The 21,975-nt window shown below is 45.4% G+C and overlaps 1 protein-coding gene across 2 annotated transcripts in view; it reads right to left on the bottom strand.

The window, feature by feature from the left end:
* GALNT7 (polypeptide N-acetylgalactosaminyltransferase 7) overlaps window positions 1-21,975 on the bottom strand; it is an 800,303-nt gene that overhangs the window by 491,852 nt on the left and 286,476 nt on the right. For both annotated transcript variants that reach the window (XM_069631418.1, XM_069631417.1), the window contains exon 3: window positions 11,689-11,855. In XM_069631418.1, the coding sequence (XP_069487519.1) occupies window positions 11,689-11,855 (167 nt within the window). The remainder of the gene's footprint in view (window positions 1-11,688; window positions 11,856-21,975) is intronic.

Below are 21,975 nucleotides of genomic sequence, written 5' to 3'. Positions count from 1 at the left end.
AAACGGCCAAGGTGCCAAACAGCATATACACTTCAAAAGGTATCCCACGCCCAGGGGCCATCGCTCACATGGCCTCCTCCGACCCCGTGTCTCCAGCCAGGCCTCCCCTTGAAGCAGGCCGCCCCCCTAAAACCACGACATACATACGTCATTCATTCACAAACACACCCCTGTTTCTAATACTTTATAAACCACTTGAGATGTCTCATGAGAACATCTTTGTGCTTTGCAAGTCAACTCCTGAACGTGCTACCTGGCAACCACTGAGATCTACGCTAATCTGCTCGTCGTCGTGCTATCCGTGAACTTCTGTGACCGCTTAGAGCAAACCCATCAGTGTGCTACCTGTGGCCACCCACCTATTCTCCTGCAACATACTGCTCTGCTTGCTGAATCCAACTGTTTGTTGGTCAAGGTAAGGCCATGTATCCTAGTCATATTTCGCAGATTTTTAAATTTCTATCTATTTGCGAGTAGAGTACACAATAGTGCTATGTTCATTGGTCTCATTGCTATTGACTTGAGTTTCCATTGCTATGCTATGAATAGATCTATTTATTTTCATCTTTGTCTTTGTCATCGAATTGCATCCTTCGGGGGTCCAGTCTATAATGTAAGCATGTTTCCTTCTCGTGCAAGACAGAACATCCAAGGGACGAGTCACATGTTCAGATTTTAGTCACATCATTTATACATTTCTGCAACTTATGCAAATAGTAAGCCGCACATAATGAACTGGTATAGTTCCTGCGACCAAAACAAACCTTGCATTGATCATTGTATGATTCATTTACTTTTGTATCAAATCTTTATTCATGAAGATTGTATAATAATGTCGATATTTACTTTTCAGATTTATCAACAATGCCTGCCTGTTTGATTAGCGGTTGCCCTTCGAAGACCCATGCGAAATCTGAAGGCACTACAATGCATGTATTCCCGAAAACTGTTGATCGAATAAGAGAATGGGTCAGACATTGCGGATATCCACTGGATGAGCTGGAAAGTAGAGTCCAACAAGTCTTACAGGACAAGAGGGGTGATCGATACCGCATCTGCAGCCAGCACTTTTCCTTGGACATGTACACAACATCTTGGGTAACAAAGAAGAATAAACGGCGAACGACACGGAAATTGCTCGAAAACGCTATTCCCACTCTATTCGTCCACATTCCGCCACCGGTGAGTCAAGTGTCCGGATTTAGCTTTAGGCCTTGCGGTAGTGTGTAGGTAGCCGAATGGATTAATTGATATTGTAGGTGTTCTATCCCTTGTAATAATTTCGATATTGATATGAGTGTATAGCTTTTTGAATAATGACATTTATCAATATATTCTTTTTCGATTTCATAACCCACAAACGAAATGTATATATATGGGAACAGGGAACTGTGCTGTATTGAGCATTTTTCAAGTATTCTGTCGCCTTACATGGCTATTTTTAATATTGGCATTTCATTATCAATCATTAATTTACCTTTACAACTTCTTGACTATCCCTTGAATCTGAAGCAAGAACATTCTACATCCTTGACGTGGTCGCAGTTATCAACCACTTCTAGCGCGTATCAGGTAATCTTACTAGGCTAATCAGTTACAGACTTGTTTTATGCATGTCAAGTAATAGTTTTATTCTATCGTGTAATTATTTTACCGAATGTTTGGTTAGTGCTTTCCAATTGATATACACCTTAGTTATGGTCCACTGGTGTTTGTTTTCAGTTATAATTAGTGTTATCCATATTAATGCAAGTACTGTCTTTCAGGGAGATGCTGAAGTGTCCGCCACATCTACAACATTTCTAGATGTTCTTCACCAGCAGGAGGTATGGATACTGACAGCTCCATCGAGCGTCATCATCAGAGCTGGAATTCTTGTCGTTTGATTGTTCTACACAATGTTTCATTCGTGGTTAGCCGTTGATATGTACATGTGCTGTCGACCCCAGGTGTGTGTTATGTTTTCACTATTGTAATCCTCACTAATGCAAGTACTATGTTTCAGGCAGTTGATGGAGCGTCAACCCCTGCACTTGATGCTGAGCCTGACATTCAAGTAATTCCAGGGGAAGTGGAAGCGGGACCATGCGTATACGAATCGGCGTAACAGCTTTCGGAAGTGCGCACTACATTTGCAACAATCATAGATATTCTTCAGCAGCACGAGGTATGGATACTGACAGCTCCATCATGCGTGATCATATAACGTGATTCCATTTGCTATACTTTCTTCCCTATTAACGCAAGTGCTGTGTTTCAGGGAGACGACGGAGCTTCCACTACAATCACAACATCCCATTTAGATGATGCAGATGTAAAGGAATCGGAGAAATAAGTTGATGAAATCTGCATATTTATATTTTGCTTGATTGTTTTAGACAATGCATCATTTGTGGTTATCTCTTTATATGTACCTGTGCGTTCGACCCCAAGTGTGTGTTATGTTTCCAATATTGAAAACCATACTAATGCAAGTACTGTGTTTCAGGGAGATGCTGATGCCTCCTCTCCAATACAACCATTCATGGCAGTCCATGCAGAGCCAGAGGTATGGATACTGACAGTTCCATCGAAATAGATCATCACAGGTCGAATACTTGTCGTTTGATTGTTGCACACAATGTTTAAATCGTGTTTGGCTATTGAGATGTACCTGTGTGTTCGTCCTCACGTGTGTTTTATGCTAACAATATTCTGATACATAGTAATGAAAGTACTATGTTTCAGGGAGACGATGGAGCCTCATTCCGTGCTGTCTATGCGGATACAGAAAATATAGTCATTGCAGCGCAAGAGGAAGGGAGGACATGCGGAAACAAATCGGAGCTACAGCGTGCAGATGTTGAAGGTCGAGTCAAAAAAGTTGCAAAGAAAAAAAACCAAAAAAAGGTTAGTTACAAACAGTTCATAACCTTAAAAAAATGTTTGTGCTGGGGACTATTTTATGTTTTTTTCCAGTCAATTGGAGTACACTTTATCTTGTGTTTAAACTGAACATCCCTTTTCCAATCTCTCCTCTAGTTACCCGTGGGTGTCAGAACTATACATACACAGACAGTGAAGCGAATGAGAGATGTTGCTTGCCAGACCATGTACACTATGGAGGAACTATTAATTGAGGCGAGGCGTGTTCAGGCTCGAGATGCTCATGTCCAATGGCCAGAACATGAATTAACTGTGTTTGGAGAATACAGCAAAGTTGCATTGGACCATTGTTACAGTGCGATCGCACCACCACAAGAAGATGATATTGAATGTATTGAAGATAGCTCTGAAGTAGTTGCAGATCAATTCACACAATCTACACCCGCCAAAAAATTGCCACCCAAAAACATGTCGACATTGTTGTGTTCTCCCATCAATGTTGAAGTAGCAGATGTCGAAATGACAGAGAATGAACCAGCCGCAGCATCGATAGACGCATCAGAACTTGATAGCAGCGATATTACTTTCCAATGTGTTGAAATCTCTGCAAAGTCACAGGCCGAAACAACATTAACGCAGGACGACAGTCTAATGAAAGAGAGCAAATACACTGTATTTGACAGTTGTTTGATGGATATAAGTATGCTGAAATGTGGGCATTCAGTTAGAGGGAAAGGTATGTGGGAAGCCATTGATTAATGTGACTCGTCAAATAAAAGGCAGCAACGTCAAAATAAATGCCGCCTGTCGATTAAATCATAGGTTCTCATGGTCTGCACAAACGATGCTGGGGAAAATGCCAGCAGGCAATCTACTGTGTGCAGCTGCATCACTTTTTAGTGGCTCCAGTTTTAGAAAATTAGAGGCTTTCTTTCAGTTTGTGGGATTCCATTTCATTTCTAAATCGCTGTACTACATATACCAACATGATTATCTGTTTCCGGCCATTAGTGATGCTTGGAAAATTGAACAATTGTCTCTAGCAAGTACATTCGAAGGGAAACGTTTCAGGCTAGCCGGCGATGGACAGTGCGACAGCCCTGGATTTTCTGCCAAGTACTGCACCTACCACTTTCAGGACATAGATAGTAAGAAAATTGTGAGTTTGGTGGTCGTGCAGGTAACACAATGTACATCCTCAGTGGCCATGGAGAAACTAGAATTTATAAAATCAGTGTCAGTGGAATATCTACAATCAAGGGGAATGCACATCGACCTCATAGCCACGGACAGACACGTTTCAATTGCCAAGACAATGAGAGAGCAGTTCCCGCTTATTAATCATCAATTTGACGTATGGCATCTTGCTAAATCGATCAGTAAGAAAATCTCGGCTGCAGGAAAAAAAAAAAAGGTTTTGAAAGTATTTTGCAGTGGTCTCAGTCCATCACCAACCATCTTTGGTGGAGCTCAAAAACTTGTGAAGGGTCAGTGGAAATACTGCTTGAAAAATGGCGGTCACTGATGCACCACTGTACCAACGTTCACCGCTGGTCAGAAAACCTACATTTCCACCAATGTGAACATGACCCTTTGTCTGAGGCAAGGAAGAAGAAGTGGTTGATTCCATCTTCACCGACACACAACGCCATTGAGAAGATTGTTTGACAAAACTCTATCAAGAGATTTGAGAGGACTGACAGAATTCTGTCACACAGGAGATTTGGAGGTGTTCCACAATATGTGCCTAAAGTACAGGCCAAAGCGCTTGCATTTTAGCTTTCGGGGCATGAAACATCGCACTCTACTAGCGGTCTTAGCCCATAACAGCAATGTCGGACGTGAACAATCTAGGACTAGGGGTAAAGTAAGGATGCCTCGCTACACTAAGGTGTTTTCAAAACGAAGTAAGCAATGGGTGATCAAACCAGTCTATGATGAAATGCAGTTCGACTTTGTGAAAGGCCTTATTGTTACTGTGTTAGAGAAGCACAGATATGGAATTTTGGACGTTTCTGTGCAGAGCAGTGATCCATTGCCACCGAACATTGCAACTGTGCCATGTCCACCCGAAGCACAGCTGGTTGTGAAGTACAAATCCCGGTTTAAATAATTGCAATACGATTGTCTTTTTGTAAATAAATGTTATTGTACAGTGTACCTGTAACCCTAACCCCTACCTTCACCATCATGGGTGGCGAACAAGCTGGGTGTCATCTTTGAATTCTCTCTATTCACCTCATATATGTGTATGTATATATTTTTCTCATGTCTCATCTCATGTAAATGTAAATGCTGCACACTGTTGCGCACTGTTAACGGAGGGGAGGCTTGCGTATTGCAAATAATAAAACAAACAAACAAACAATAAATCTCACTTTTAACTCAACTCATGTGGTACTTTATACTTTCCCTGACCTTCCGCCAAAAATTAAATGTCTCCATAGTTATGATTCTTTGGGGCTGCAAAGCTCGCAGACAACGGGGACAAAATTGGGGGCCTTAGAACGGGCCAAGCGGGCCGTGGCATTTGGGAGAGAAGCCAGTTCGCATTTGCACATTGTGGCGCACTACATAGAGGGATTCTAAACTTCAAGTTCTCACAGATGCCTTTACTACAGGATATTGCAAATAAAGAATGCGAAGGACAGCGGCTTTGATTTTTGAATGAATGAAGAGCTAGGAAAAGCAAGGAAAACGTGTTCGTAGTGGGCACATGGGCATGCAGGTCCACAGGTCTCACCGATCTCGGTCCTTGGCCCAGCCACTTTTCCCTGCACTGCCTACCTGCACTACGGGACTGTCTCTGTATCCTTCAGCCCCTTCTCCCGGCATTTACCTTGCACTTGCCACCAGCTGGCCCTATTATTTATCGTGTATTCTACTAACCATGTACAGCACTTTTACCCCCCCTCTCCCCTTCCCCTTGCGCGATCTGAAAGACACCTGGCCTAGTAAGATCGTTGTCTGTCTGCCCTTGTTCCCCCCCCTGCCTCGTCGCGCCTTGAAACACTTGTGTATAGGCGCGTTACACATGCCATATCATATATCATATCATTCCACACACATGTAGACTAACTGTTGTTTCTCATTGTGTGTTGGCCTCGATTTATTTCGTTACTTTTCGCATTGATTTTAGAGCCGAACATACTCCATTGAACTATCCTTGCAAGCAAATAGTTTCTGATCGGCCGTAATAAATAAAATAATTTTTTTGTTTTCATAACAGGTATTTGATCCCGTTCTGCTAATCGGTTTGAGACACCGGCAGATGGTTTTTTTCAACAGACACCTGCAGCTTCGTGTGAACAACTGGAGCACACTGACAATTTTATGGGACGATCACCAAGGGCCCACATGCCCTTACGCTGTACTAGTGGCTAGAAGAAACATATCAACCTTTACGATGGACTAGTCCCTAGTTGATGGAACAGCCTTGCAGTTCACCCTGCTTCCAAAGTGCTTCTTTTAACGAAAACAAACACCCTGTGTACCATAAAGGAACAGCGCGTGACTCAATATAAACTTATACGGATTTGCGGATACAGATAAAAGAAAATAAATGGCTTTCGGAGTTCATATGGCAATTGCTGAATATTCTGTAAACATTTAATGTCAAATAAATGTACTTTACCAAATGTACCGTGTTGCTGTTTGATTTTAAAGTACAGTTTCATATTCCGAATTGTGGCGCGCTGTGTTGTGAGATGGTCTGTGTTGGTTTCCGGGTTCTGTGTGGAGTCGCGTAGAAGACGACTGCGCGCGTTTGCCTACGCAGCACAGTAACGTCACGGAGAGAGGCGGGGAATATGAATGTTTTGATAATGTCAGGCTCAGAGGCGGGGGATTTGATTTAGTGCCGCAGAAGCAGGTCAGCCAGGGCGATGCGGCAAGTGATAGGATTATCACAAAATGGCGGTGCCCTACTGCCTGTTTTCGCGTGCGTTTAATGGACGAAAACTCGTGTAAGGTCCATAGGAAAGTTTTCTAAAATCGAGCCACTTAGGCTTAAAAAAACATGGCCGACCCGTAGGGACAATAAAAATGTTTACTAGACCATGCCTTTAAAGCAGGTGGGAAGGAAATACCAGAAGGGTAGGCAGAGGGAGGTAGAGTGGAGGAGGGGAATAAATAGAAGCTAGGATTTTGACTGGCTTTAAGGTGAAGAAAGTGGGTGTGGATTCAGAGTTTTAATAGCTGAGAAGCAAGCAGGGACATTGGCCTCAAGGGAGTCAGAACAGTTAGAAAGAGAGGAGAAAATGTTGGGTGTCAACTGCACAGAAATGAGGCAAAGATTAAAGGAAGATATGAGATAGGAGAGCGGGAGTGTATAAGGGGAGACGACAAGAGGGACAAGCACAGAACCCTGCAGGACACCAAATTGGAGAGGACTACAGTCAGGTGTAGAGCCAGACCAGGATACCAAAAAGATTGATACGAAAGGTAAGAGGTGAACCAACGAAGGACAGCACGAGAGAGCTGTGATCAGCAGTGTCGACAACCGTTGACAAGTCAAGAAGGCTGAGAACAGAAGAACGTTAGTTGCGCTGGGCAGAATGAAGAACGTGGCATGAAGGAGGGCGGTGTCTAGTTTACCTTAGCACTGAAACCCACTCACTCTAGATCAACCCAGTAGTGAATCCCAACCATCCGAGCACACCCCAGTCCTATGTTATGTTATGTTACTTGGTATTTATATAGCGCTCTATATATCATTGGTATGACCTCAAAGCGCTGGTAGGTTGAACGCCCTCGGGAACCGTAGTTCTGGTCAACAACTTACCTGCCTCAGCTTTGCTCTTCCTCCATCCATGTACCCTAGCACATGCCAGCCTAAAGCTAACCACACCCAACCCCACCCCACTTCACTTCATCCACCCAGCCTGTCCCAACGATCTCACCTCACCATAAACCCTCACCCAGAAATCTCAGACCGGCCACAATCACCCCACTAATACACCTAATTCCACCCAACCACCACCTCTCCTCAACCAAACCAACCCCCCACTACCTCACATCACCCCATCTACAGCACCCATCCAACCATGTCACCTGCTCACCCAACCTCATCACATTAGCTCGCCTCATCCAACATAATATCACCCCACCACCTCACTGACCCCATGACCCCTCCCATCTAGGCTAACAATTGCACATATATGCTTGGGGACCCTAGCTTACCCTAGCACAATACCCACCTACCCTAGCTCATCCAGGCACAACAACTCATTTTTCATAACTAGCCCCAGAACACCATAGCTCACCCCAACACCCCGCTCACACACGCTAGGTCACCTCAAAGTAACACACCACCCACCCAAACCAGCGTGCCCTGCAACCCACCCAGAGCTCACCCCAGGAGTCCCCCCACCCAAGCATCTCAATAGCTCACCCAGACTTTTTACCCCAGGATCACACCTAACCCTCTACCCACTCTTCCTCACCTAGAATCCCCCCTGCCCGTTGCAGCATCACACCAACACACACACCCTAAGAACCCACCCAAGCTCACTTCCATACCCTAACCCACCCCATACCCTATGACACCCTGATCACTCCCAGCCCAGCTATATCACTGCAACACATGCGGCTCACCCCAGCACCCCAACCACCCTTGCGCACCTTAACAAACCCTAGCTCACCCCAGCAAACCTACCTCACCCCAACACAACCAACCACACCCAGGAACCCTAGCTCAGCCAAGCATTCACCCCCGGTGCAAATGCAATAAAAACAAGCACAACTCATTCAACATAGCTCATCCCAGCAGCCCACCTATCCAACCACTGCCAAAGAACCCCAGAAAAATGAGTCCACTCACCCTAACTCTTACTAGCAATACAATCTACCCGCCCTAGCTCACCTGTGCAGTACAACCCCAACCGTCACTTTTTCCTACCCCTGGGTGGGTTGCCCAATGCTAGCTGTCGGTAGGATTTTCTGACGGGTAGGAAAGAATGACAGGTCAGGCTGTCAGATTTTCCTACCCCGTCACTTTTTCCTACCCCTGGGTGGGTTGCCCAATGCTAGCTGTCGGTAGGATTTTCTGACGGGTAGGAAAGAATGACAGGTCAGGCTGTCAGATTTTCCTACCCAGTCACTTTTTCCTACCCCTGGGTGGGTTGCCCAATGCTAGCTGTCGGTAGGATTTTCTGACAGGTAGTAAAAAATGACAGGTTAGGCTGTCAGATTTTCCTACCCCGTCACTTTTTCCTACCCCTGGGTGGGTTGCCCAATGCCTGCTCTCGGTAGGATATTCTGACGGGTAGGAAAAAATGACAGGTCAGGCTGTCAGATTTTCCTACCCCGTCACTTTTTCCTACACCTGGGTGGGTTGCCCAATGCTAGCTGTAGGCTGTCAGATTTTCCTACCCCGTCACTTTTTCCTACCCCTGGGTGGGTTGCCCAATGCCTGCTCTCGATAGGATATTCTGACGGGTAGGAAAAAATGACAGGACAGGCTGTCAGATTTTCCTACCCTGTCACTTTTTCCTACCCCTGGGTGGGTTGCCCAATGCTAGTTGTTGGTAGGATTTTCTGTCAGGTAGGAAAAAGTGACGTTACACCGGCGCAAATGCTGGAGTATTTCAGTGACGGAGAGGAAGCAACCATCAGAAACGTAAGCTACATACTGCCACTCTTCTCTGCCATAAAAAATACATGAAAATGAGCTGTACTTTAAACGAAATGCATAAAAGCCTTACGCATGGCTTTTACGCATTTTGTTTATGATACGGCGAGCTCAATATGAGCTGCAATGTGTACATTTTTAGTGGGATGGCCTTACATTGGAATGGGTTTTCACCCCAATAAGGTGCATCCAAATTAAAGGAGTGAAATGGGTGACGAGCCAGAGGACCAGATTACAAGCTCCATGTAAAATGAGAGAAGTGTCATTCCATGATAGAATAAGACTATTGTTATTTGCTCCATAGTATGCGCCTAGGTTTACATAGATACACAATATAGAACAACTAATCCAAGTGTTCCATCACAGGATGGCACTTTTCTTATTTTACATGGACCACAGAATCAGGCCCCGAGTGGGTTTACCGATCCTGCAACATTTCTTTATAATCACATATAAATCGGGTCCATTGCAATAAAGAACACAGACTTTGGACACGTCCATGTGCTATTTTGCTAATCTTACACGCACTTCAGTAAGACACGCGTTCACTGCCGCTAGAGATGTTCGAGCACGCTGAGCTCAAAAAAACACGGCAAACTCGTGGAAAAAAGTGTACAAAGACAGATTTCCATGACAACAGTGACGGAGGTTCAGCACAGTTCATGCTAGGCGTTCACCCGCGCTTTTCACTGCTCCCAGACAGAATTCAAAGCTACACTGACTGGTGAACAATGGCTGCTCTTGCCGTGTTTTGTGCTGTAGGCCTAAAGCACGGTAGGCGCAAACAGGAAGGCGGTTGACTAATGCATGCAACGCTTTAAGCTACCCTTGGCCCCAGAGACTAGATGCATTGCTCACACAGGGGCTGGCTGGCTGGCCGTCGGCGATGGCGGCAATGCCCCATCCCACCAGCAACAACACTGAAAATCATCGACAACCCAGACATAAAGGTTTTCCATAATCTGAGCTACTGTTAAATGGTGCATCTGCATTATTGTTTCTTGAGACGTTTTACTTAACTAATACTTAGCTAATATTTCTGATAATGCCTCGGCCAAACATAACTTTCTTTTTTCACCAAACGTGCATCCTTGCAAACCCATCCTGTCTTCACCTAACACGTTTTGACCCTTTATACACTGTAATGAAACTTTGGTTGCCTGTAATTGGAGATTCTGTTTCAGATGTAACATGATAGCAATGGTTTGAACGTGTCCGCGTGTGCCACCCATGAATGAATTATACATGAGGGGATTGTGATGCTAGTATGATTGCGACTTGGTAATGCCAAATAGCATTATCTTTTGTATAACACGTTGTTAGTCTCCTAAATCGGTCTCGGGTGTAGGAGGCCTGGTCCTGAAAGCAGGCAACATATATGATTAGAATTTGCGGAACATATTTTATTGTTTTTTAAACAACACATTGCAATGAACACAAACAGTTACGATGTGGGAATGAACACTGTTGAAAGGCAGCAGGTTGTGGCAGCACACCCCGTTTTAAATGGAATGCGCATTGGAAGTTGTTTTGAGTTGTGGTGGAAAGGAAGGACACCATAACTGAAAAAGCTGGCATTACAACGAAGCCCAATGCATCCCGCCTGGTGTTTTCTGGATGGAGCTGGCGTAAGAGAAGAATTAACTTTACACACTCTGTCGCCAAACACCTTGCAGAAAATGCCATTAAAATGTTAGAGAACGTAATTTAGAGGCGAAATGCTTGTTTCCACCTCTAAAATATGTTTCAGCCATTTTAACACGCAAAACAAAATGAGCTCCATAGATTCAAAGCTAGAGTCCAAAACTCTTTCAGACCAATAACTTTTGAGAATTGTCACTTGAAGATCAAACACATACTAGATACGATATGTGAACGTTTAACGAGTCTCCGGGAATATTCTGCCTCCAGCTTTTGCTGCACAAATGCAGAAAGCACAGCACAACATGCACACTCGTACATGCTAGTAATTCTATCTGTGCAGAAGTTATTTGCATCTTGTGTGAAAGCCGGAGCAGCTGTTCTGCTTGGAACCACGCAGAGCCATTTACAGCACTGGGCCATTAGAATGCACCAAGGAGACAGAGAGATGTCTGAGACATTACAAGAGGGGGGAGGGGGCGAAAGGGGGTCTGCGGGCTCCATAGCCCCTTCTCAGCACATCATTCATACTTGATCCGGTGAGCAATTACCTTTGTTACTGAAGTCATCAATCATGACTATCTCGGCCAGGTACCTCCTCGGTGTCCTCTTGATGACACTGTGCACGGTCCGCATTAGGGTGGACCATCCCTCGTTGTGGAAGACGATAATGATGCTCGATGTCAGCAAATTTTCGTCGTAGTGCCAGTACTTGCACCTAAAACAGAGGTTTATTGTCGTTATCCTTGACAGTTGTACAGCGTGCATATTTGCAGCTAAGGAACACATGTTTAAGTATTAAGGATAGGCGAATATGTAAAGCAAAGCAATTATTGCTAAGTGGATAATTTTTTTGATGTCACAATACATGAATTTCTTTTTCTAGTGATGTATGACTTTTAGTTTTGTCCATGTCCATGTCCATCATCATTTTGACCAACAGCTCAGATCGGGCACTTGGGATTGGTGATGAAGTTATCTGAGGGCAGCTGTTGCATGCTGGAAGGTAATGCAAGGAATAGCATATGCATATCCCCAGACACGGACATTTGTAAGACACTAGAATCACGTCACATACATTTCAAAGACAACCTGCACCCCACCCTCTGGTTTCAAACAAAATACTGTGCAAGCATTTCTGGCGACCCATCCCACAAAATATTGTGCATGCATTTCTGGCGACCCATCTCCCATCAAAGTCCTTTTTAGACACAAGGAAATAATTCACAGCGCAGATTCCAGTGGGTAAACGTGGGCCAAGCTGCTTTATTAGACAGGGGTTAACTTACAGGTGATCAGTAACAACAGATAAAGCTCCAGTTTGTTCTAAACTGAGCTGCCCTCATAAACTGTCCCAGAGAGGGTGGGGGGGGGCGATAAAGATTCCTCCCTAGTTCTTGCCTTCTAATACTCCCTTATCATACCTCTCTATGCCATTCAAATACTTTCGTACAAACATCTTTTACATTGCAAACATCTTTTTTATGTGCCCTTGTTTTGTTTAACCATTTCACTGGTTACACACACTGCTGTCTGTCTACTTCTTGCTGATAGATTGTATCCATCATCTGTGATTTTTGGATACAGAAGCTTGAGCCTCATTACTCCATCTTCTCGGGTTGAGTATGTAGTCGTGGATTAGGATTCTTCTTGGTCTGTGTGGACTTGTCACAGTATGGCTGGTTTCACAGGGTCTTGTCCGTGATGTTCCACGGGTATCGGTTGAAAGGGTTTTCAGTGGTGGCAGTGAGTCTTCTGATCAGAGGGTTCAGGTTCTGATCCAGTCCTTGGCAGAAGTTCTTAGTCAGCTTCGCTAGATGTTCGTCCAACATCTCGATGTCCAGTTCTCTGTGAAGGTCAGCTATCCTTGTGAAGATTGGAGCTTCAGACGATATCAGCAGAGCCTTGTTCTGGAGTATCTGAAGACTCTTCCGTTGTTGCTCCTGGCAGATCATCCATGGTGGGGAGGCATACGTCAGGGTAAGTCTGATGATTGCCTTGTAGACGTTGATCTTTGTCCAGAGGGGCATGGACTTGGTCTTCAGGAGTGGGTACAGTGCTACCATCTTTCCTGTTGCCTTCTGATGAGTATTCTCGATATGTTGAGTTTGCTGTCCAGGGTCCCACTAAGTTAGCAGCTGCTGCTCTCCCACTTGATGTTATCCCCGTTGAGGCTGATGTGCGGTTGCTCCTTGATATTTTTTCTGGTGAACAGCGTGGCAGTTGTCTTGCTGGTGTTGAGTTCAATCGGCCAATTGCTGTACCACGTTGAGATGTTATCCAATGAAGTTTGCAGGTTCTTCGCCACTTCCTTTTCGCTGAATGACTGGTAGATGACTGCAACATCGTCCGCATACAGTGCCAGGTCGCTCTTGTGGAGATCTGTCGGGATGTCGTTGGTGAAGATGTTGAACAGGAAGGGTCCGAGGTTCGATCCCTGTGGCACGCCTGCTCGGATGGGATGTGATGAGGACATTTCAGAATGCACGGCGACATGGAAGGTGTGGTCTCCCAGGTAGCCTGCAATCGTCTTCAGCAGGTAGTTTGGAAATCCCAGGCTGATCATCTTGTGCAGCAGTCCCTTGTGCCAGACTCGGTCAAATGCTTTGGCGACATCCAGGAAGACGATTCCTGTGGACTTGTTGATGTTGAATCCGTGGCTGGTGGTGTCCACCACTCAGCAGCTGATGGGTCTATGCATGTTCCTTTTGAAATTCAAACTGTTCCTTTGCAAGTAGATTTCTTTTGGAGGCGAATTCGCTGAGTCGGGCGAGGAGGTCTTTCTCCAGGAGCTTCGATAATACAGAGAGCAGGCTGATGGGCCTGTAGTTCGCAGGATCCCTCAGTGGTTTGCCAGCCTTTGCGAAAACAATGACCCTTGCTCCCTTCCAGGATCTCAGGAGTGCTGGAGCCCCATGTAATAATGTCTGGATTGTGGGGCTTCCGGAGGGCGAAGAGGAATGGGACATGACAGACTACATTGAGAACATGCTGCTTCAGGGAATTGGCCAGGGTAATCTCTCTCATTGGTTTGTAGGCCTCCGCTAGGTGTTCCGCCGAGACCTGTGATTGTATGGGTACTAAATTTCAAGGACAGGCAATGGATGCTCCGATTTTCCAGGGAAGGGGGCAGTATCCAACGAGGATCCTCCACTTTGGCTTTCTACCTCGACTACACTGCTCAAGTACAATGGAAACTAAATATGGGACATGGAGTCGGGGGGGGGTCGCTCGTTCATCCTGAAATGCAGGGGAGTGAGGGTCGGGTCAGTGGCGTGGGGCTGGCTTTGGGCTGGCTGGGTGCAGGTAAGAGGCCTGCTGGCAGCTTAGTGGTGATGAATGGCCACTGCACTGAGACTGGTGTTGTCTCACGCTCTTGCAGGGCGCATTCCTCTGAAAGATACTAAATGTTTGCAATAGTGAAGGGACATGAGGGAAGTGAACTTCTGTCAGAACTGGTGGTGCAGATTCATTCTGCCTTAATAATGTTGGGCCTAGTGAAATCTTTCCAGCTCGGCTTGTGCAGCGCGGTCGTGCAAGTCTGTGCTTTTGACATGACATTAAAAAATGGCGTTCCTTTCTATGTGTCTCCTAATGCCATGCATCTGCTGTTCGCAATCTATTACCTCTGCACTGAGTTTCATAGCGCGGTTCTCTCCCCCTCATACACTACACTACTTCATAGGGGATTCGCCTCACCTGATAGCGCTTAGGGGGGTGGGATACACTAATTTCCATCCCAACACCTCCATTATGGATGAATGCGTTCAGATGTGGAGGCTGCAAGGTGAAATAATGGACTTTTTAGCAGGTATTACGACCTGCTATACGGCAAAACACAAGGATACAGCTGGGGGAAATTGATTTCACCTTATCCCAGATTGTAATATCTAAGTTATCCCCAGAACAAGTGGTATTGTTGGATGCACCTCTGATAGTTGAGGAACTCAGTATGGTTGTTGAGTCTCTGAAATCTGGCAAAACGCCAGGAGGCGATGGTTAACCATCAGAATATTAAAAGGCTTATGTTGGCCTTTTGGTGCCCAAATTACTGAAGGTGTATGAGGTGGCCTATATTCAGGGTTGCTTTCCCACGAGTATGCGGGAATCTGTCATTATCCCTATTCTTAAACCCAGGAAGCAAGAACATATGTGTGAATCGTATAGACCACTTTCTATGCTGGATCAAGGTGTGAACATTCTAACGGCTTTCTTGGCAGGGAGGTTGCGGAAAGTGATGGATTCAGTTCTGCACAAAGACCAGACAGGGCTTGTACCGGACAGAAGTACTTCCCTAAATTTGAGGAGGCTGCACCATGTTATTGACAGAAAAAGGCATTGTGATGTAGATTATGCAGTGTTTGCTTGTGATGCCATCAAGGCTTTTGATTCAGTATACTGGCCATGGATTTGTGCTGCACTTCGGGGTTTCGTGATAGATGAGGGGTTCCTCAGATGGTGCTGACTGATATTCGAGGTGCCAATGGCCAGAGTTAGAACTGGCAGTAAAATATCTGAGGGTTGGGAATTATGCAGGGGTACGAGCCAGGGTTGCCTGCTATCTCTGATTCTGTTTATTTTAGCACTGGAGCCACTGCCAGTGTATCTATGGGCTGAATTTGCTGAAGCTAGGATAGTGGTAGAAGGGAGGAGTCACCTTATATCACTGTATGTGGATGACATGTTGGTATATCCTCGGGAGCCTGTCCATAATGTGCCGTTGGTGATGGAAGTCTTAGAGGATCTGCCAGACTTTGGTATTAGATGGGCCAACGGATGTCTTCATATATTTGGGAGTTATATGTCATGACTTTGAGAATACACAGAAGCAGAAAACGACTTGGTTGCTGGAAGGAATAGTGAAGTCAATGTGTTTTTGGAGTAGGCTACCTCTTTCGGTAATAGGTCGAGTGGCAAAGGAAAAGATGGTTGTACTACAGCAACGGTTGTATTATTTTGCTAATGTGCCATATAATCTGCCTACTGCCTTTTTTAAACAACTAGCCTTTGTGACTAGGGGATTCTTGTGCAGTACTGGGAGATGTAGGATCGCACTGTAGACGCTACGAAGGAATTGGGAGAGTGGTGGGTTACAACTCGCCTGGTTTGAATTAAATTACTTAGCGGCCCAAATGCACTATTTGACCTGGTGGCTGTCTAATGAAATTACATTGGACACGTACTTAATGCAGTCGGCTATTAAGTGGACTGTGTTTAAGGAGGCACTCTGAACCCCTGATAATTGCTTACCTTGTGTCCCGACTCTGCTAAGGCTGGGTAGAGAGACATAGGACAGAATGATGAAGATGCTTGGGATCCAAGACCCGTATAGCCCACATGTCCCATTAACAGCAATGGGTGATTAAAAACAGAGGGGACATCCACAGCACAGCATAAGAGCCTGGAAGGTGGTGGGTCTGGCCACACGTGGAAATAATTTCTGAGACGGAATGTTAATGGACTTCCTGACAGTGGTGGAGGTATGGGGGCTCTGTGCATGGCAGTTTCTGTTGTACATGAGATTGATTACGGTTGCTAGAAGGAAATGGCAGTGTATACCGCAGAACCGGACTGTGATAATATGCTGGCGCTGATGTACGAGCTGAAAGGCGGGTGGAGACCAGTGTCGAGACCATATACTGAACAATTGACGGGTATGAGTGGTGAACCACCAAAGGTTAAATTATTGTGGGCAACTGATTTGCATAGGACTATTGAAGACCAGGAATTGAAACAAGCAATGATATATATGGGCAAGCTCTCTAGGAATGCCAGACATAGATTGTTGCAATTAAATGTTCTACATAGGACCTACATGGCACTACACACATTGATGAAGTTTGCTAAATGGGGGTTGCACACTTGCCTGTGGTGTAGTTTCGATGGAGCAGCCAGATCTCCTGCTTATGCTATGGCAATGTCACGCTGTACACTGTTTGGGGGATTGATTAAACAAACAATGGAGAAGGCTGGAGTTACAAGATTTAAATGGACGTATGATGAATGCCTGTTAGGTATGTATGCCAAGCCGAGGAAAGCTATGCATGTGATTAAAATGGTGGACCACGCCTGTGTGTTGGCTAAATGCAGGATAGCCATGTCCTGGAAGTGGACAGATGGTTTGATGTTTTCTGTGTGGCGGGCGGACCTGCAGAGGTGGTCCACGGCTGAGACTGCGGAATGGTATAGAACCCTGCAGAAGGTACTCCATGAGACCACAGACAACATAGAAGCCTGGAATGCTCTTGTAATTGCGATGTTTGGTGCGTTGGATGACAGTATTCCTTCAATGCAGTAATATATTTGATGCTTGATCAATACTGGAATAGTGTATATTCCCAGGTTAAGGAGATTGGTAGAGTAAGACTTACTGAGCCCTGGTAATCCTAGGAGATGATGTGGGTTTCAGTAATCGTTACAAGGGGTGGGGGATATAGCTCAAGGATTGGGTATAAGAGAGCCTGGCTAGCTTGAACCAACGTCTACCAAGAGCTGCTTTGGGCTCCTCAAGCCAGCTGGTTTGATGACTCAGAGACTCGGCGTACGCAGGCTACACAGCGTAGTCCTGCCTTACCCTCATACGGTGTTGGCAGTTGCCATGACGCTTATACCACCGCCATGTTCGCTTTCTATGCTCCTCAGCTGCTGCGTCGGGTAAAACCTTGTGTAGCCATGGTTACCCGACGCGAAGCGTGTCGTCGTCGAGTTGCAGGAACTCCCACAAAGCCATAATTTACGCCATCTTCATGGCGCTGGCGCTTCTGATTGAAGTGCTCCGGTATCTTTGTTTTGTGTTTCCTATGCTTGGCCTTCATTGTGACCCTGTTTCCGCTCTGCCGACCTGTCTTTGGATCCTGTTTTGGTACTTTTGCTTGGCGAATTAAGGTAACAGCTACTGCATGCAACACTGACTGAACATGGATATCCCTTTATTTGCTTCTGCTTCTGCTATCCCTGCAACTGTTTGGTGAACCGAACTATGCATGCTATTCAGCTCTAACCCAACATGCACTGAAATGATCCTTAAGTGTGTCCATGTGCCGCCCGGGGTAGGCCCCTACCGATATCACTAACCTCCCTTTCCCTTTTCGCTTTTACTTCCATTGGATTTGTTCTCGTCTCCCTGGAGTTCCCTTGACAATCTGCTGTTTCTATCCCTGGGTAGTAACTCCTTTCCTATTAGGTAAGAAACCCAGTAGGCCCTATTTTCTGAGAAATCTCTCTTCCTTCCTGATGGCTTACTTCTCTTACATTTTGTCGTTTCTATTAGTGTGAGGCCACAGAGTTTTTTGCCACCAGATGAACCCAAAGACATTGACCAAGCACCATTCTGTCCAGGTCAGTGTTGCTTTACCTCAAATAGATACTTTATTGAAGTTGGGTCACTGGTACTGGGATCGGTTTCCGTTTTCTTCCCAGCTTGGTGCCTACCTGGTGTTTTTTTTGCTCTTTGCTCTTTCGCTTAACTAGCACCTCTGTTTGTCCTTGCTTAAACAAACAGAAGGGTGCTTCAAGAGGAAGATCTCCCTCATTGAGGAGACCCATCCTTACTGACTGCGGTTCCCTTGTTGCGCAGAAGGAGAACATTCCATCCAACTGCTTCCTCTGTGAGTTTTAACGTATGGTGCTCCTCGCATATACCTATGTAACATTATGTGTATGGGAATTTGCCTTCGCAAAACTTTATACGACCTGTCAAGCATGAATGGTTATATGTACTTGCCACAAAGTTATAGTTGCAGCTAATTTGGAAATTAGATGTGTTGCATACTATGTATTAACACCTCATTTTACAGCATGGAGGGAGAAAGCGTGAGCCAGCTCACAATACACATAGTGGTGGCAGAGCAAGAACATGTAGCTGGTGAAAGACAACAGATTATGAAGAAACGGATGATGTGGTAGCAAAGATAGGTAAAGACTTAACAAGAGGCAGAAGGCAAGATGGAAGAGCTGAGGAGGGGGGCAGTGAAAGAGAAAGCAATTGAAAGGTTAAAGACATGTAAAGTAACATGGCAAGAGACTGAATTCACCAGCAAGCGTCAGCAATGGAGTAGAGGAGTAGCAGGGTACACTGTAGTAGAATTGATGTGCATTGCAGGGATCTGTAAGGCACAGGAACAGCAGGATAAGCTTGAAGGAGGGATTGACATGCGTCAATTAAACTGGAATAACATGTCATTCTGCAGGTGTGAATTGATGTGTACAGGCAGAGCTGTGGGAGTCCCAGTACTGGACTTGGCAGCCGGTGCTGCAGCTCTGGATTGAAGCACATTGCCGAATGTGGTCTCGATGATGGAAAATCAGACGGAGTTAGACATGACTGAGGTCCACTGGTAAAGCAGTGTTCCATCCCTAGATCTGGGAAAGAAACGTGTTTGGGTACACACCAATATTTGCACAATGCCCCAGCAAAGAAAAGGCGAGCCCATTTGTGTTTTGTTTCACCCCCGCACGGTCAGCCCAACGAGATAATGAATATGAGAAACTCTAGCCAGCGCCCCCGCATCATGTGCCACAAAGCTTGCCCGCCGACATCTCTTCATAAAGCCGATGAACCAAGCACCTCTAATCCGAACCCGAGTCCTGCACTAGGTCCCGATTTAGTCATATATGGTTGAGCTTCTCTGTTTGCGACCTTTAAAAGGGGCATTGTGGGAGCCATTGACATCGTTACATGGCACCAACAACGAATGCATTTTCCCAGCGAAAACATACACCAGAATACGACCAATTACTGCTTGTAAGAATCCAGCATCAGGCGCCTGACCTAGTGAGCTAGCTTGAAATAGGAAGGGAAGAAGGAGTGGGAGGGGCAGCAGATGCTACAACACAGACCCATATCTTCCGGGAAATAAAATAAAACTAAGTACCTATGCTGCCGCAAATACAGGCTCGTACATAAAGCGAAGCTCCAATCAAAGACAGATTCACAGAAACAATCAAGAAAACTATCAACCGTACTGCCCCCAACCCCATTTATGTCGCCCCCACATGCCCAAACTCCACCCATGACCAGGAATTCTGAAAATAGCCAAATCAACGAATAGGGTGGGCCTAGAGTAGACCATCCACAAGAAACAAACCTCTCCCCCTTAGGCACAACTGCAAATGGAAGGCATTGTGGTGCTTCCATTTTAAGAACATGTATTGCCCCTTTAATGATGTGTGGAAATAAAAGGGGCCTCTGCCAGCACGTGCGCCAGAACTGCGGCAGACTCCATGTAATGGCATTGTGTCTGCGTCTCATTTTGTTAGGCCTGCAGCCCTACACCGTGTGATCACAGTCCTGTAGCCCTGCTGGTCTGGATGCCCCCAGGCCAGCATATATTATCTGGGTTGCCCCATGCCACTGCCCCTCTGTGTGATCACAGCGCAGCTGCTTGTCCAGGAGCCCCTTGCAGCTGGTGTTTTGCTGCGTGACCACGGCCCACAGGATGATCCCTGCAATGGTAAGAGTATTCTGGGTGAACCCCAGCGATGGTCTGATTGGCCTGCGTGACCCCAGATCCAGTCATAACAGGCAGGCTTTCTGGTGAAGCTGATCAACACACAAACAATCACAACCTATACAGTTGTACGTAAAATAAGTCAGTCACTAAGAAAGCCCTGTTAACTACACATGCAAACCCTAACCAAACATGGTATTAAGCAGAATATTCTATGCCTGTGCTTCCAAAGGCATTTCATTAGTAACTTCCTACATCAAACCTGTGCATGATATCAAATTAAACCACGATACACCAGCTGCATTGTGCCCTGAACAGCTACCGTCTCATCAACAATCCTTACATTGAGCAGAGTAATTTCCAACATAGAAGAAGGTTTAGAGGGGTAGGGCCCAGCATGCACAGCTATCAGTTAAATCGCACGTTCTTCCAAATAAACAACAATTTCAGCTCAATGACTCTTAAGAAATGTTTCAGGTACCTGAAAACTCAGCATTACGTAGTGTGGGATATATTTACCCACTCGGCTGTACTCCCATTCATAACAAAGCTGCACTTCAGCAGAAACAGCAAAATGGCTGCGCTGGCTCCTGTGAGCACCACTGCCTCACGGCAAAACTGCATTTTGCAACTACAAAAAGACGGCTGCCAAGCACATATTGGGCAGGATGGAACAAGGGGGCACACTGAGAAAGCCTGCCAGTGTGTTCGTACATGTACAAAAGAAGGGGAGTGAAAAAGCAGCGTTGCTTTGCTGCAAGCCAAAGTTTACCATTGAAAAAGGGAAATATTTACATTTAAAAATTATGCCACTCTGATGCTCTTTTCCTATGTTCCTCATCCCACTACTTTTATTAATAAGATCATGACATGTTATCCACATTCAGATTGTGCTCCAGCAGACAACAGCAGTACTCCTGAATGACAGGCTGTTGTTCAGATCTGAAGAAATCAAAAGAAGCTTTACTTCAGCTACACAGGAAACGCTTTACTTTTTGGCTACAAAATGTCAAGGATCAATGCCTCAAAAAGGCACTGGCTCTCTGGGCCTATGTCAATTTCAGTGCATCTGTGTTTTAACCCATTGCTGCATACAAGAAACAAACTCTGGCTACAAAACATTGTGGGAATTCAGAGCGAAGAGAAAACTGCATTTGCAAGGAAAATATCAGCAGTCACCACATGTTTAAAATGTACTTTTGCAAACTAAGACAAATACTTGTTTAAAGGTGTATGTTGGATAAGGCCCCGCCTTTATCTAGCAATGTGAAGGGGTTTTGTGTTGCGAGACATATGGGAGATTTCATTCAACAGGCTTTCATCTGATGACTTTTGTCTGGGCTGAGACCTCTTACAATGGAACTTCTGGGACACTAACCTGTAAAGTGG

The sequence above is a fragment of the Ambystoma mexicanum genome, chromosome 6q (assembly GCF_040938575.1).
Source record: "Ambystoma mexicanum isolate Mex_15411 chromosome 6q, UKY_AmexF1_1, whole genome shotgun sequence".
NCBI lineage: Eukaryota > Metazoa > Chordata > Amphibia > Caudata > Ambystomatidae > Ambystoma > Ambystoma mexicanum.
The sequence above is the reverse complement of the archived record's forward strand: the minus strand, read 5'-3'. Positions and strand labels throughout refer to the sequence as shown.